Raw genomic sequence first — 16,149 nt, 5'->3', positions numbered from 1 at the left:
CATAGGTCCTAAAGTAACTAGTAATACATGGTCATGGAGGCAACAAGGTCGATGAAGAGGCCTTCGGCAATGGCTTCCCCCTCTAGTGGGATTTTGCACTAGGGCTCCAGATGAGATCTCTTTGGAGCAGAGGCTTGCGGCAGCGATAAAATTTTTGGATGCACGACAGATGGTTTCTATTTATAGGGAATTATGGCGGTGCAATTAGACTAAGGCGGTAACTGAGGGGCCCACAAACTCAAGGGGCGCGACCAACCCCTGGCCGCGCCACCTGTCCTTATGGGCCCCTCAAGGCTCGTCTTGATCTCTACCGAAGCTTCATGCGTTTCTTGTCACCCAAAAAAGTCTTGTTAAATAGACAATTTATTTTGACCTCCGCTTGTGAAACCAAAAACAAGCAGAAAATAGGAACTGACACTGGACACTAAATTAGTAGCTTAGTCCTATAAAAATATTAGAATAATAATATAATAGCATGAAACAATCAAAAATTATAGATACGTTTGGGACGTATCACGTCCCGGGAGTTGAGCATTGGAGGTGTGACCTACACTCGTCGAGGCGCACGATGAGGCAGCGTCGCAGGGGCGGAGTGGAGTTGGCTCAGCCGTTGGGTCCTCTTGTAGCAGCGCCGCTGTTGATGTCGGACTCCAACAGGTGGAGGAGATCAAGATCAACCACGTGTGGATGCGTCGCGTGAGATGCATAATTTTTTGATGGTTATATCGACCGTCCATTGATCGAGTGGACAATTTTTTTTCTCTTGGACCATGCTCGGTTAGATAAATGTCCTGACAGAGGTGACTAAGTTAACCAGAATGTTTTGTTTTTTCTCATGGAGCAACAACCTCTTAGGACAGTAGATCTAATGGTCAGAAACATCCAAAATAAAAAAATGGACGGCCATAAATGCTAAGCGCGTGAGATGGCTCAGATTAGGTCGGCTTCATTAACCAAAAGTAGATGTCTACGGTGCTCAAGGGCCCCATGGACAAAATTTCATAGATTTGTAGAGGCTATTTTGCAAAGAATCTGATAAGCTAGCACTTTGCCTCGTTGGCGTCCATTTGTCAGCACAGAAGCAATTTGTATCTCAAGCCCATATCCATGCCAAGTTATTGTACCTCTGTTCTAGGTTTTATAAGCTTTTGTATGAAAGTGAACCCACCCGCCAAGTTCTTGTACCAGAAGCATAATTATACCTCTTAAAAGAAAAGATCCCTTGCGAATCAACATGTAGTTGGATGGTTATGAGGACAGTAGTATCACATCCACCAGAGTTCAAGTCTTAGACTTGACATTGATGCTTGCATTCTACTGGACTTATTTCAGACATTCTAGCGATATACGTTCAGTGAGAGGAGACGTTCCCGTCGATTAGAAAGACTTTTATGGCGAATTCGTTAAGGGAAACGTTTGTGGCCGGTGCGCCGGCCGAAGATTGGGCCGGTCGCATGCGGCATGTACATGGAAGAGATCGAACACTCCCTGCTCCTCTCACCAGGATGTGTCTCGCGGGACCCACACACCTTTCCCCCTTCCCTTCTTATCCATTCATGCACTCAACTATCATCTTCCTTCTCTATTTCTCTCCCTTCCCAATCTCACATCTCCTCTCTGTCTCTCTTCCCCCGCAGTAGCCATGGCCTTGCCCGCTCCACCGGCTATGAGTTTGCTGTCGCGGAACAACTCCGAGCCCGCTGCTGCGAGCACCTCCAAAGCCACCAAAAAAACACGAGCTCACGTTGGGCATGGCCTTATTTTGCAACTCCGACGACCCTCCTCCCCTCCCCCGCGCAGCAGCCATGGCAGTGGGAGACCTGCCCGACTTTTTATGCCAACTGGTTGCATCTTTTTTAAATCACTCCGTTCAAGCTTTTTCTTCAAAAAGTCTATTTCTTTTGCATCTTTTTTCTGAAATCACTGGTTCCGGCCTTTAAAATCGCTGGTTGTAGCATTTTGTTCAGGAATGCTACTACCGGAGTTCGTCCTGCCGGACCAGCGACGTTTTTTTTACAACCGTAGCCTGTTTTTACTGCCACCGGTGACTTTTTTTGCTACATACATGCACAACGGTGCTGGTCGACGGCGGCGATGCCTTTTCGTTGCTACAACCGTTTTGGAATTTGCTGGAACCGACACCCAAATTTGCTACCATCGCCTTTTTGGGTTTGCTGTAAGGAACCGCCCAAAAGCTTCCACCGGATTTGGTTTTTGCCGGAATCCTCTCCAAAAAATGCTACCACCGCCTTTTTTGGCTGTCAGCCATGCCGTCGTCTGCCATTTGGTGCTGCAACTGGCAGTGGTGCAATCGCCGTCCATGGTTTCACGAGCTACAACCAAGGGTCTGCGAGAATTTTTGTTACAACCATCCTTGATGTTTGCTGCTGCGACGACAAATGGAGGCATTTGCGACCAGCAAGGCGTCTTCTTCCATGGCGACGGTGAGCCCGGGGTGGCCGGCAAGCGCGCGGCAGCCATGTTCCCTCTGTGATTTGTCGTACGGAAGGGATATGCTAGGGAGGAAAGATGCGTTGAGTCAGATCCAACGATACCTGGAGATCGCATCGGATGGATGGGGGCCAACCGGCGCCTAGCAGTTGCCATTCATTAATCTCAATATAATATGTTATGCCTCAGTCTCTCAGAAGTACTCATCGTTTTTACGTTCATAAGATGAGTGTACATGCATATGTACTATCAGATTTGCGTTGTACTGCGTTAAAAAAAAGATCCCTTTTCCCCAAGCTCCAATCTGACCCAGCGGCGAACGCGGCTCTAGACCCAGAGTAGTCTACCACCGCCGTGCCGTACAGTTTCCGCCGTGCCGCATCCTACGACACCGCCGACGCCTCACCAGCCACCCCCAACACTCCGCCTCTCACGCGCGTCACCGCCGTCGCCGTCCCCGTTCCACCTCATCGCCCCCCCCCCCCCCACCCCCCCCCCCCCCCCCCCCCACCCCGTCCGCGATCTTGGACGGCATTGGTTCCTGAGGTAAACCCAAACTAACCTCCACAAATTTTGGGTGTTTGCGCTGGTGCACGCCCCGGCGCACCATTAGATCCACACCTGTCTGCGATGAACCCTAGCTTGCTTGGATTGTTCTGAGATACTTGTATTGTACGAGTTGTCTTTGCTGTGAGCAATCTGATGCAAACCTTACTTTCTGGAGCGGGCACTCCGATCCATCCCGTCCCCATCGTATTTCGTCGCTGCGTTGACCACGGGTAGCAATTCCTTTCGAAATAGGAAGAAACTAGGATATTCGACTGATCCCGCGTGCCCCACGTTAGGTCCGCCGCTGGAATTTGGGATGGGATCAGGTAGAACGTAGTTTACGGCGGCTGCCCTGCTATTGGAGGTTAAAGGGAAGTATAGACTAGTGTGGTTATCTTTCTGGAAAGAAGTTTTAGAGTAGCGTGTAGTAGATCCGAGAGTAACTGGATTGGTGGATGGAAGTGGAACACTGGGTAAGCCTTGAGGATCATGTTACTTTTGTAGTTCACCAGAACAAGTAATTAAGGGAACTGGTAAAATCACCAATATGTACCATAACACACTGTTTGTAAAGACAATTTGCAGTTTCTTGGATTTAGGACCGTGCACTCAATTGCCATGGTGGCTTTGTTTGCTTTAAAATTTATTTATCCAGCTAATGGAAGCTTGATGTGCCAGAACCATGAGTTGGTTGAGGTGTTTTGGGTTTCAGCTCTGGCCTACCCCAACTTGTTTGGACTAAAGACTTTGTTGTTGTTGCAAAGATTATGGAATGACCACAGATCAGTGAAATGATAACCTGATGCGTTTTTCTTTGACCAAGAAAAGTCTTAACGGACAATACTTCCTGTTAGGCCGTCATATTACTGCGGAATGTTAGTTGTTAAACTAAGGCAACAGGCTCCACCAGCCAAAATGAGATGTGCTGATGTGGATCACCTGTCTTTCCTTTTATCTCCGTCAAAGTAGTTTTATGACACATTGTCGTTAGCATCACCACTTCATCTTGGAAGGATGGGTGTTATGTCATGAAATTCATTGAGCTATGATTCGTTTCTGCTGTTCTTTCCTTCTCTTGACTTGGGAGTTGGGATCATAATGAACTTAGTATTACTTTTGAATTTTGATTACTGTTTGTTGATCATCAATTGGATTGAGACCATCTTATGATTCTTGACTTCAACTTATCGCAAAATACTTTCGAGCACAGTTTTCTTTTGTTATACTGTTCTGAATACATTGTTTTCTGACTGCTCAGTTATTATCATGGCAGCAATGAATAGTGATCTGGGTGGCTTAGGTCCTAGGCCTGCAAATGCACCACCAAATCCTTTTGAAAGTGCCATGTATGGTGCTGGACCTGGACTTATCCGTACTGGACTTGGAGCATATGGAGAGAAATTTCTTGGTTCGAGTTCTGAGTTCATGCAGAGCAATGTATGTCTTCAACTTTATTCAACTCTCTTTTGTGGATAATATTTTTGAAACCTGCCAAGCTAACCTCACTTGATTGTGTCAGATTACTCAATATTTGTCCGACCCTCAATACTATTTTCAAGTCAACAGCCAGTATGTGAGGAACAAACTGAAGGTCGTCTTGTTCCCTTTCTTTCACAGGGTGAGCTCTGTTTCACTCTCCTTTTTTCCTTGCAAGATTTGCATGCTGTGAAGTCTCATAACATGCATGTTGCTTTATTGTCTTCCTTAAGGGTCATTGGACGAGAATAACTGAACCTGTAGGAGGAAGGCTATCCTACAAACCTCCAATTCAGGATATCAATGCCCCAGACCTGTACATCCCTTTGATGGCATTTGGCACCTACATTGTCATTGCTGGATACGCATTGGGAGTTCTGGGAAGGTAAATACAGCGTGTAGCACTCTGTATCTTCTATCTGGAGAACCACTGCACACTTTACATGACTGAATCATCTAAATGTGATTTGTTCGGTGATACAGGTTTACCCCTGAGGCACTGACCCTACAGTTCACAAGAGGTCTAGTTGGCTGGTTTCTGCAAGTCGTCCTCATCAAAGGTTTGCTGTACTCCCTGGGCAGTGGTGAAGCGCCATTGCTAGACATTGTGGCGTATGCTGGGTATGGATTTGCTGGCACATCTCTTGCGATGCTGGCCCGCATCTTCTGGAGCTACTTATACTACTTCATCATGCCATGGTTCTGTCTCTGCACTGGCGTGTTCCTCGTGAAGACCATGAAGAGGGTTCTTCTGGGTGGACCAAGGAGTTACGAGCGGCATCCGAGTCGAAACCACTACTTTCTGCTCTTCCTGGCGGTTGTTCAGTTCCCGATGCTGTTTTGGCTCGGCAACATCAGTGGTTGATCTTCCCGTCTTATCGTTGAGCTTGGTAACGTGAATCGAACTTTAGGAGAATGCTGTGCAGGATACACTCGTGGTTAACTTCTCCTGGTGAACTTGGTAATAGCTCACCTAATTGCTTAAGACTCTTGTGAAGCTAGTAGAGATGTCTGGATAAACAGATGAAAGCGCATGTAACTACTGTTTCCGTTTTCTGCTGGAGGTGAGTGAACTATGGTCACTTGGGATAGGATGGAGATGAATTGCTACGCGTGTGCATTTTGGTTCCTACCGTACCGCCTCGGATTAGTTTTTTTGTTTTTTTGGTCCCTCTTGTATTCCTGGAACTGTTTCACTTGAATGATGAAGATTACGTTCCTGTCTCCAGTCTACTGAAGACGCCGCTATCTCCGATTATGTTCTTGTATTTTTTTTTGGGGGGGGGGGAGGGTGGGGGGGGGGGGGAGGGGGTTGTTGTTTTTGCCTGGTTTTTTTGGGGGTGTATTTGGTTTATTTATTTTCTTGAGTTTTCTTGGAAGCACATGTGTTCATTCGGAAGCACAGTTTGTGCTTGGCATTGTAAACATGAGGTTTTTTTTTAGGGTCGCATTGTAAACATGAGTTAGTACTAGGTGGAAGCGCAGGTTAGTTCATGTTTGAAGCACGGCGTGATTCACCCCTCGCGGGAGCACAAGTTAGTTCATCTGGAAGCATAAGTTACTACAGCTCAAGAGCATTAGTTAGTTCATTTTGGGAGCACATATGTGCTTCACGCGGGAGCAGAGTTAGCACAGTTTATGAGCCCGAGTTTGATCACTTTGAGAACACAATTTTCACTGAGAAAAATATTTGTCGAAACCTATCAACATGGGATGTAGTTTTTGAAAATCTTGACGTGAAAAATGCAACGGTGAAAACAGTTTGTAATTCGTATGTATGGTTCATGAAATATTTTATTTTCAAAAGGCGAATCTAGGGGGGGCGAACAGTCACGCGCGATGAGAAGACCCCCCAAAACTAAGCGATTTCGTTTTTCTATTGCACTTGAGCCTGCCGATCGATGACAGTTGTGTTCAACTTCTACGTCGATGCAGACTAAAATGGGTGGCAGATTTTCTCAATGTTGATGGCTCTTGGAATATGTTGCTTCTCACACAACATTTCCTTCCAGCAGATGTCTCTGAGATTCTAAAAATCAAGGCCTCTCGTAGATTCGAAGCAGACTCTCTTGCCTGGCAGCCCGACAAGCAAGGGAGATTCTCAGTGCGGTCGGCATACAATATGGCCCGCGATCTGATCATGGCACAACAAGGAGTTGGAGAATCAAGCACGAGAACAGATGGGTCTAGACCTGCATGGAAGCTGCTATGGAAAAGTGGGGCTCCACCTAAGGTCTGTGGCTTTGCTTGGAAAGCTGCTTGAGAGGCGCTGGCTACTCGTGCAAATAAGAAGCGCCGACACATGGAATTGGATGGAACCTGCACAATATGTGGGCAAGAGGATGAAACAGTTCATCATGCTCTAATCAGATGCCCTCACGCCCGGGACCTATGGGATATAATGCATACGGTCTGGGATTTGCCGCCGGCTGAAGCTCTCCGAAACGAAGAGCCGGACTGGTTGCTAATGCTACGGTTCAACAAATGCTTGTTGATGAAGAGCTTTTTTTGTTACAACAGTCCCATGAGACATGGCTGTTAAAAGGGGATCAAAACACTTCATTTTTTCGTAGGATTGCCAATGGAAGGAAAAGAAAAAACACAATTCACTCTTTCTCCAGTGGAGAGGAGATGATCGAGGGTACTGAAAACTTATTAAAACATGCTACAGATTACTATAAGGAGCTCTTTGGGGCAGCTCCGGGTAATCTTTTCCATCTTAATCCTAATTCTTGGGGAGAGGATGAAAAACTTACTGATTCAGACAATGATTTCCTTACTCGTCCTTTTAGTGAGGAAGAAGTTAAAGCGGCCCTCTTCTCTATGGATAGCAATCGTGCTCCAGGCCCGGATAACATACCAGCAGAATTCTATAGATTCTGTTGGGAGATTGTTAAGTATGATATCATGAACCTATTCGTGGCCTTCCATGAAGGCACCTTGGATGTAGAGAGGCTAAACTACGGTATCATCACTCTCATTCCCAAAATTAGTGGAGCGAAGAAGATACAAGAATTCCGCCCTATCTGTCTCCTCTGTTGCCCTTACAAGCTGATTACCAAAGTTTTACATAATAGGGCGGCAGTGTTTGCTGATAAACTCATTAGCCGCCATCAAAATGCGTTTATCAAAAAATGAAATATAATGGATGGGATGCTGACTTTGCATGAGGTCCTCCACCACACTCATGTAAAAAAAAGAACCGGGGTTGTGCTTAAACTCGATTTCGAGAAAGCGTACGAGAAAGTCAATTGGGACTTCCTTCTTGAATGCCATAGACTTAGGGGCTTCAGAGATAAGTGGTGCTCCTGGGTTGATCAAGTTTTACGAAACGAGACAGTGAGTGTTAAGATTAACAACACAGTAGGGCCGTATTTCCAAAGCTTTAAGGGGGTTCGTCAGGGAGACCCTATGTCTCCCTTTTTGTTTAATCTAGCAGCTGAATGTTTATCCAAAATGGTTTTCAATGCTCAAAAGAATAATCTGCTCAAAAGGCTCGCGGCTGACCTCGTTCCAGGGTGTGTGTCTATCCTTCAATATGCTGACGATACGATCCTTTGTATCAAGGACAATATCGAGCATGGTGTTAACCTTAAGCTGTTGTTATATCTCTTTGAGCTTATGTCTGGATTTAAAATCAATTTTATGAGAGAGAAGTGCATTTTTCAACCCTGAATTCTTGCCCTAGTCTAATTTACAACCCCAAACTTCAATACCATCTGAATTACAACCCTCAACTCTCAAAACCGGTCAGGATTCAACCCTCCCCTCCTTGTTGACCGGTTTTGACCAGAGGTGACCAGTTTTGACCAACAGGTCTAATCAGCATGCCACGTCAAAAAAAATTTCAAAAATTCAAGAAAAATCTGTAAGATCGAGAACAAAATCAGGGAAAAAAATAAAAAAACAAATTTCCGAAAAAAATTGCAAAAAAAAATTCGGAAACTTTTCTGTAATTTTCGAGAAAAAAATAAAAAATGAACTTTTTTGGAAATTACTTTTTTAGATTTTTTTTCTATTTTACAGTTTTAATATAATTTTCTTGGGAATTTGAATTTTTTTCCCTTGGACTTTTTTATTTTAAGTATTTTTGGTTTTTCATGGAAATGTTGATAATTTTGTTTTTCGGAAATTCGATTTTATTTATTTTCCCTGATTTTTTCCAGGAAATTTGATTTTTTTATTTCTTTTCCTGTATTTTTTTATTTTACAGCTTTTTAAAAATAATGCTAATGTGGCATGCTGACTGGACCCGTTGACTGGTCAAAACCGGTCAACGGAGAGGGGAGGGTTGACTCCTAGCCGGTTTTGAGAGTTGGGGGTTGTAATTTAGACTGTATTGGAGTTTGGGGTTGTAAATTAAACCAGGGCAAGAGTTCGGGGTTGAAATATGCACTTCTCTCATTTTATGAAAAGTGAGGTCATGTGTGTGGGAGATGATGAGTCTACTCTCCATAAGTATGCGGACCTTTTTGGATGTAAAATTGGCCACTTTCCTATGAAATACTTAGGGGTGCCTGTGAGTTATTCCTCTTTGCGGAACATCAACTGGGAGTTTGTTGCTATTAGATACCTCTTGAGTTGCGATGCTTGGATTGGCAACTCCACCTCCTCTGGTGGAAGATTGACTTTACTCAATTCTTCCCTGTCCAGTATAGCTTACTACTACATGTCTATGTTCCTTCTCTCTAAGACCTTCATTGAGAGACTGGACAAGTATTGTCGTAAGTTTTTCTGGTGCGGTGGCACGGAGAAAAAACGTTACCATCTTGTTAAGTGGTCTCGAGTGTGCCGATCTAAGAAAAAAGGTGGGCTTGGAGTGAAAGACCTCCATAAGCAAAACATATCTCTCCTGGCAAAATGGTGGTGGAAACTAGATACGGGTGAAGGCCTATGGCAAGAAGTAATTAAAGCCAAGTATCTTAGAAACTATTCTGTAGCCATGGTGAAAATGAAGTTCAATGATTCATCTGTCTGGAAGGCTTTACTCAAAGTGAAAGAACATTATATGGCTGGAAGGAATGTGATCATTAATTCTGGTAATGTGGCCAGGATCTGGCAGGACCCTGTTGGTGAGCACCCACCGTTGTGTGAGAAATATCCGGTCCTGATCAGCATAGCTAAGCACCCTGACGATACGATCGCTCAATTTTGGGGCAGAAAAAGGGGGGGCATCTTCAGAAGAAGATTGAGCCCCGATCTAGCTATCCAGTTTGCTGGATTAAAAAGTATTGTTCAGAGCATTGCTCCTTCCGTGGAACCTGATAAAATCAAATGGGTTCTTGGCCCTAAAGAGAAGTATACGACGAAAGCGATGTACTCTTACCTTGAGAGAAATATCTCTGGGTGCGATTATAGATGGATTTGGAAGGCCAGACTGCCAACCAAAATCCAGATCTTTCTGTGGCAATTGTTTCAAGATGTAGTACTAACCAGAGATGTTATGAAACGCAGGAACTGGGCAGGCGACCCCCGCTGCTCGTTCTGTGATTGTGGAGAGACCTACCTTCACTTTTTTTTCTGTGTCCTGTCGCTAGAACAGTTTGGCGAACGGTGGGGGCGATGCTTGGCACTGACTTATGCCCGAACAACCTGTGCCAGTTCTACTTCTGGTGTTATGCTTTTCTTCCCCAAGGGGAACGACACTTCATTGTGGGCTTAGCGGCTGTTTGCTGGGCTATCTGGAACCGCAGAAACCAAGCTATTTTTGAACACAAGAAAATGTCGTCTCCTTTTGAGATTGTCTTCACAACTTGTGTACATTTGAAATACTGGGCAGGACTGTTGAAAGGCTTGGAGCGGGAAGAACTGGAGCACGGCGCGCTGCTGCTGAGGGACAACGCCATGAGGATGATGAGGTTATGCGCATCTGCTCACACCGAGAGAAGCTCGGAATGAAGCCTGAAGACTGACGCCGTCGGGTTCTGGAGCTGGAATTTGCGCGATGTCATCTGTGGCGGCTGTTTTGCCCCCCCTCCCCCTCTTCCCCTATGTGTCATTTACTTGTGTCCCTTTGACGTAGATTGAGCTCGACTGCTATGTGTCGGGGGTTTCTTTGGTCTGTAGCTACTTGTTAAATGGTGTCTCAGGGTTTTCGCCCCACAGTAGGTGCTTCGATTGCGAGCATCTATGGTGGGTTTCCCTGGGATGCTTGAACCCGTTTTTTCCCTTTCCCTTTCGTTTTCTTCTAGAACTCGATTTGTATTTCCGTTATTCAGTTAATGAAAAGGGGATTAACCCGGTTCAAAAAAAGGAAATGAATGAAATACAACGCATGCTTGTCCTGATGGTGTTGTGGCGTGTGTGGCATGTTCACAATGAGCTCACCCATGAGAAGCCTTTGATTCCCGCTGAAGCTTCTAAACATTTCCTATCAAGCTTGTAGAATCGTTGCTTATGATCAGGCACCATCCGCATGCAAGACCTCACCAAAGGTAAAATTCCGAACATGATGTATAGACCAGCATTGATGTGTACGAGCAAGTCAATCTGTCCGAGTACTATAGCATCACGGGAGCCTCCACCAGAAAATTATGTCAAGCTGAATTTTGATGGTTCATATGTTGTTGCGGACGGATCCGCAGGAGCAGGCATGATCCTGCGTGACCATGCTGGCCAGGTAATCTTTGGGGCTTGTAGATGGCTCTTCGATTGCCCTGGACCCCTAGAGGCTAAGTTTGCTGCATGTGAGGAGGGACTTAAGTTGGCACTACATTGGTCACAAAAACCAATATTGGTGAAGACTGATTGCGTTGAAATCTTGTCCTTAGTGAATGCAAGGTCACTTGATCGTTCGAGGAACATGTACCAGATGGCTGTAATAGCAGAACTGTTGAAGTAGAGGCAAACTGAAATTAGGAAAATCAAGAGAACAGAGAACCAGGTCGGGCATGCAATGGCAGCCATTGGACGTCAACAACAAAAAATGGCATGTTGGTTAGCAAATATCCTCAGAAGATTAGCACTATCATCATGAATGATTGTAAGAACATTATATATTGGACGAGTCTACGTAGCGGCCGGCTGCTCGTTGGCATGCGCGAGCGGCCGGCCTAAAATAGAATTTTTTTATCCGCTAGCGTCCGCTCTGTATAGACATGCATGTGTGTAATTTTTGTCCGCTAGCGCATGTATCTTTTAGCATTTAATGTATTCACACCGGTTACATTCAGTTGAAAAAACAGATCACATATGCATTTGTTTCGGGTTTCAAATTTTCAAAAAGCTATATCTTCCAAACCGCGCGTCGAAATTCAGATCCGTCTTCACTGTTGGATTCTTCGCGGTGAGATCTTTAAAACTAGATCCCGCATGGATATGTTTCGATGAATTTTTTTTGATGCCAACTCTGATGCTATATGGTGCAACTTTAGTACTGCATTGTGCAACTTTAGTACTACATGGTGCAACTTTTTTCAAAACCAGTTTTTGAAGATGCATGGTCTAATTTCATATGAGGTTGCAACCTAGCAACCATGACAACTTGTTATGCAACTAGTCTACTGCTCCGACCATTTGTCTAGTATCCAACCATTGTCCTAACTCATGGATGTGTTGTTTTTTTAGTTGACACACCCTGCCCCATCTGCCCTACCAGCGATATGTGCAACTTAGTCTGTTGTTAGAGCCAACTGTCTATTACTCGATGTGCAACTCATTCCCCTCCCTACTTGTGGATATGCAGTTTTAATTGGCGGGGGCAACAAACGGAGTTGCACAAAGTCTGCTAGGCAGTTGGCCGGAGCAACATATGAAGTTGTACGTCTCACAGGCAGGGACAGTTGGAGGGTGAAAATTTCACATTCACGAGGGGTAGTGAAAAGTTATATATTCACGAGGGTAGTGAAAAGTTGCATATAAACAGGGTGCTAAATTAAGTTGCACATTGTACTAAAGGGGTGGTTTAGACCAGGTGCTAGTAGAGAAATTACACATCCACCGGGTACGAGGGAAAGTTGCACATCACTCGTAAAATAGTTGGTCGTGGCAGTATCTGAAGTTGCATATCCATTGCAGCAAACAATGAAACACAACCACGAGGAGGGGGAAAGTTGCACATCAACTACTAGGCAGTTGGCGTGCACAACACATGAATTCTCACATCTCACTAGAGGAGGAGGTAGTTTGGGGGTGGAGGCGCCCACCAGTGAAGACTACACATCTACGGGTAAGCAAAAAGTTGCACATCCACTATCACGTAGTTGCACATCGACTACTAGGCAGTTGCACAAAACGGAGACTAAATTACACAATTTTTTTTAACAAAATATACCCATGTTGGATCTAATTTCAAAGAGCACGTTGCGAGAGTTTCAACAGTGAAATCAGATCTAATTGAAACCCTCGCGAAATGCTCTTCAAAAGTAGATCCCGCATAGGATGTTTCGACGAAAGTCTTCCTGCCAACTAAACATCAATTTCTGTACAACTAGACTATATTGTCGCGCCAACTGAGCATATGTATGTGCCAATAGTCCTGCCAACTAAACATTAATGTGTGTGCAACTAGACTACATTGTCGCGCCAACTGAGCATATATGTGTGTAACTAGTCCTGCCAACTAAATATCAATGTGTGTGCAGCTAGACTACATTGCCGCGTCAATTGCGCATATGTGTGTGCAACTAGTGTCCTGCCAACTAAACATCAATGTGTGTGAAACTAGACTAAATTACAAGCCATAGTGTCCTGCAGTTCAACACTATGTGACTAGCATTCACATCCATATGCACACGACACACACTAAGCTAGCACTCAGATCCATCCACCTGACATGAGCCAACTAGTAAACGTAACAATCCACACACACCATGAGAGAAAGAAACACACACACGAGAGAAAAAGAGTCTGCCGTGAACAGGATGACAGGGACGGCCATGACTCAAGGTCGATGCATCCATGCGCTGGGAGGTTTGCCACAGCTTGCAGGCTTCGATGCCTAGCCAACGAGTACGAGGTCGATGGCGACCACGAAGAAGTCACGCACGTCAGATCGAAGATGGCTGCCTTGCGTAGATGTAGATTGATGCAGCCACGGTGAGCCACGCGAGGGAGGTAGACGCCGGCCCCCGGGACGCCATGCGCAAAAGGGAGATGCTGGTATGGACGATGTCACACACGCAGAGAGATGACGGCCTAAGCGCGTCGGTGACCGCGGGGTGCTCGCGAACGGTGAGTCCGGGAGGCAGCAGGAATACGACAGCCCCGGCTAGATGATGGAGCAGTGCGTCGACGCCGGTGCTCCTCTTCTCCTCCATGCTTCGTCGCGAGCTCCAGCATCGAACGTTGACCAGGCAAAGGGGATTGAGCTAGGAAACAAGAGAGATAGACACAGCAAATGTGATGGATGTGAATTTGGGTAGCGATGGGGTGCGGAGGTGGGTTACTGCGTCCAGTGCAAGTTGGGGCGAAGGCGGAGGTGTCCGGCGAGGCGTGGCGGCGGCGGTTGACGCGAGGGGATGAGGATGAAGGGTGTAGACGCGAGTGGATAGCGACAAACGTCAGCCGTTGAGAGCGCCCGACCAGGTAGCACCTGGCCCACGCGCGCGACAAATCGGGCGGGATCGAGCGGCCAGGAGTCAGCCGCCCGTTTATGTTAGATGGTGGCCGGCCGCTTTTTAGATTTTAGGTTATATATTACTCAAGTAATGAATTGATTTTACCCCGCAAAAAAAAGTTGTGTTCAACTTCATCACGGCGGAGACGAAATTACAAAATACTCGGGTCCAAGAGACTCATGTGATTTGAGTCGGCACGTAGGTAGGACTCTGGGTTCAAGAGTCTCCCAGTGATTGACGACATACTTTTATTTAGTTTAGCACGGACCGATATAACGGAATTCTGTTAGGCACTTCCTTATACAGGAGTACGCGCGTAGGCCTATCTATTACTAGATCCGATCCATCATGCCGGCGTCGAGCGCAAAGGCGGTGCTGGAGACGGCGGCGTCGACGTCGACGTGCACCCCGGAGACGGTGCAGCGCAAGCACGTGTTCGACATCCGCGGGTACAGCCAGCACAAGCTCCTCGGCCCCAACGTGTACATCAGCTCGGGCGCCTTCGCCGTCGGCGGCTTCGACTGGAACATCCGCTACTACCCCGGCGGGTACCTGAAGCCCAAGTACGTGTCCGTCTACCTGGAGCTCCTGAGCGCCGGCGCCCGCGTGCGCGCGTCCTGCGACCTGACCGTCGTCGGCCAGCGCCCCGGCTCGCCCTCCCTGGTGTCGCGGACCCCGCCCATGCTCTTCACCTCCGACCTCAGCAGGTTCGCGCCCAGCACCAGCAAGTTCGTCAAGAGGAGCAAGCTGGAGTCGCCGTCGTGGGGGCTCGTCCACGGTGACCGCCTCGTCATCGAGTGCGTGGTCACCGTCTTCATGTACCCGACCGTGGTCACCCGGGCGGCCGCGCCGGACGTGGGGGACCCGCCCTCGGACCTGCACCGCGACCTCGCCAGGATGTACGAGTCCCAGGCCGGGGCGGACGTCGGCTTCCTCGTCGGAGGGCAGGGCTTCCGCGCCCACCGCACCGTGCTGGCCATGAGGGCGCCGGCGTTCATGGCGGGCGTCGTGCGTGGCGGCGGGCTGGGGTTCTCTGGCGGGTGCGTCGACATCAACGACATGCAGCCTGAGGCCTTCGACGCTCTCCTCTACTACATCTACATGGATTCGCTCCCTGCCGCCATACGCGACGTGGACGGAGACCGTAAGAGGGAGCTTGTCATGGATCTGCTTGCGGCTGCGGACCGGTACGATATTCAAAGGTTGAAGCTAATATGTGAAACCGCCCTCTCCAAGACCCTTGAGGCCAATACCGTGGTGACCACGTTGACTTTAGCAGAGAAGCATCACTGCCAGAGGCTCCGTCAGGCTTGTGTTCAATTCATAGCTTCTTCTGTAGATCAAATCAAGTGATGATAGGTTCAAAAAATCAAGTGACGAATCTTGACTAATATATACTCCCTTCATACCATAATATAAAAGCGTTTTTGACACTACAATATAAGATGTTATTATAATTATATACTAGCAAATATGCCCGTGCGTTGCAACGGGAGACAAAAAATTATGGCTAACCAAATAAGTATGACCCAATATCCTGGTATATGAGTGTACTCTATTTTAACACAGTGGCTCATCATGTTGCCATTTTTTTCTCACCCTAGCCGATGATGTTCGCGATGTCCACGTGATCACAATATATTCGATGCGGTAAATCCCAAGGCTATGAGTTTGTCAGTGTATGCCACATTTGTCATTATGTTGCGCAAGGGAATATTTAAAACTTTAAAAACAAATCTCATTGACTACGAACTATTCCCAACGTCAAGACATATAAAGACTTTCGAAAAACTAATCAAATCCTAGACATAAAATACTTTTGAACCAGTGAACAGTTTTTCGAACCCACAATTTTTTTTGAAATTTATGATTTTCTCAAAATAATCATGAACATTACTTTTGTTTACAAAACTATTTAAATGTATGAACCGGTTTCAAATTCATTAACATTTTTATTACTCACCAAACATTTTTTGAATCGATGAACTTTTCTTTAAAATTGGGAAACAAATTAAAAAACAAAATATTTATTTTTATTTTTGTGAACATTTTCTAAAATGTATTGTACATTCTTTTCCATATTCCGGAATATGTTTTGAATACACGATCATTTTTT

General features: G+C 46.1%; 2 protein-coding genes across 3 annotated transcripts; both read left to right on the top strand.

Annotated features, from left to right (window-relative positions):
- Positions 1–2,727: 2,727 nt before the first annotated feature.
- On the top strand, positions 2,728–5,704 carry LOC125517612 (protein YIF1B-B-like). Of its 2 annotated transcripts, none has more exons than XM_048682823.1 (5): positions 2,728–2,997; positions 4,274–4,437; positions 4,520–4,618; positions 4,710–4,861; positions 4,960–5,704. In XM_048682823.1, exons 2-5 carry the CDS (start codon positions 4,276–4,278, stop codon positions 5,339–5,341), a joined length of 795 nt encoding a protein of 264 aa, XP_048538780.1. In that variant the 5' UTR covers positions 2,728–2,997; positions 4,274–4,275; the 3' UTR covers positions 5,342–5,704. The 2 variants fall into 2 exon arrangements, with proteins under 2 accessions (XP_048538780.1, XP_048538779.1); XM_048682822.1 differs by having other exon boundaries at positions 4,259–4,437.
- An 8,677-nt stretch (positions 5,705–14,381) lies between these two features.
- LOC125513430 (BTB/POZ and MATH domain-containing protein 1-like) lies at positions 14,382–15,386 on the top strand. The gene has a single exon (XM_048678548.1). The coding sequence runs from the start codon at positions 14,382–14,384 to the stop codon at positions 15,384–15,386; it is 1,005 nt and encodes a 334-aa protein (XP_048534505.1).
- Positions 15,387–16,149: the final 763 nt, after the last annotated feature.

This window comes from Triticum urartu, chromosome 6, assembly GCF_003073215.2.
Source record: "Triticum urartu cultivar G1812 chromosome 6, Tu2.1, whole genome shotgun sequence".
NCBI lineage: Eukaryota > Viridiplantae > Streptophyta > Magnoliopsida > Poales > Poaceae > Triticum > Triticum urartu.
The sequence above is the reverse complement of the archived record's forward strand: the minus strand, read 5'-3'. Positions and strand labels throughout refer to the sequence as shown.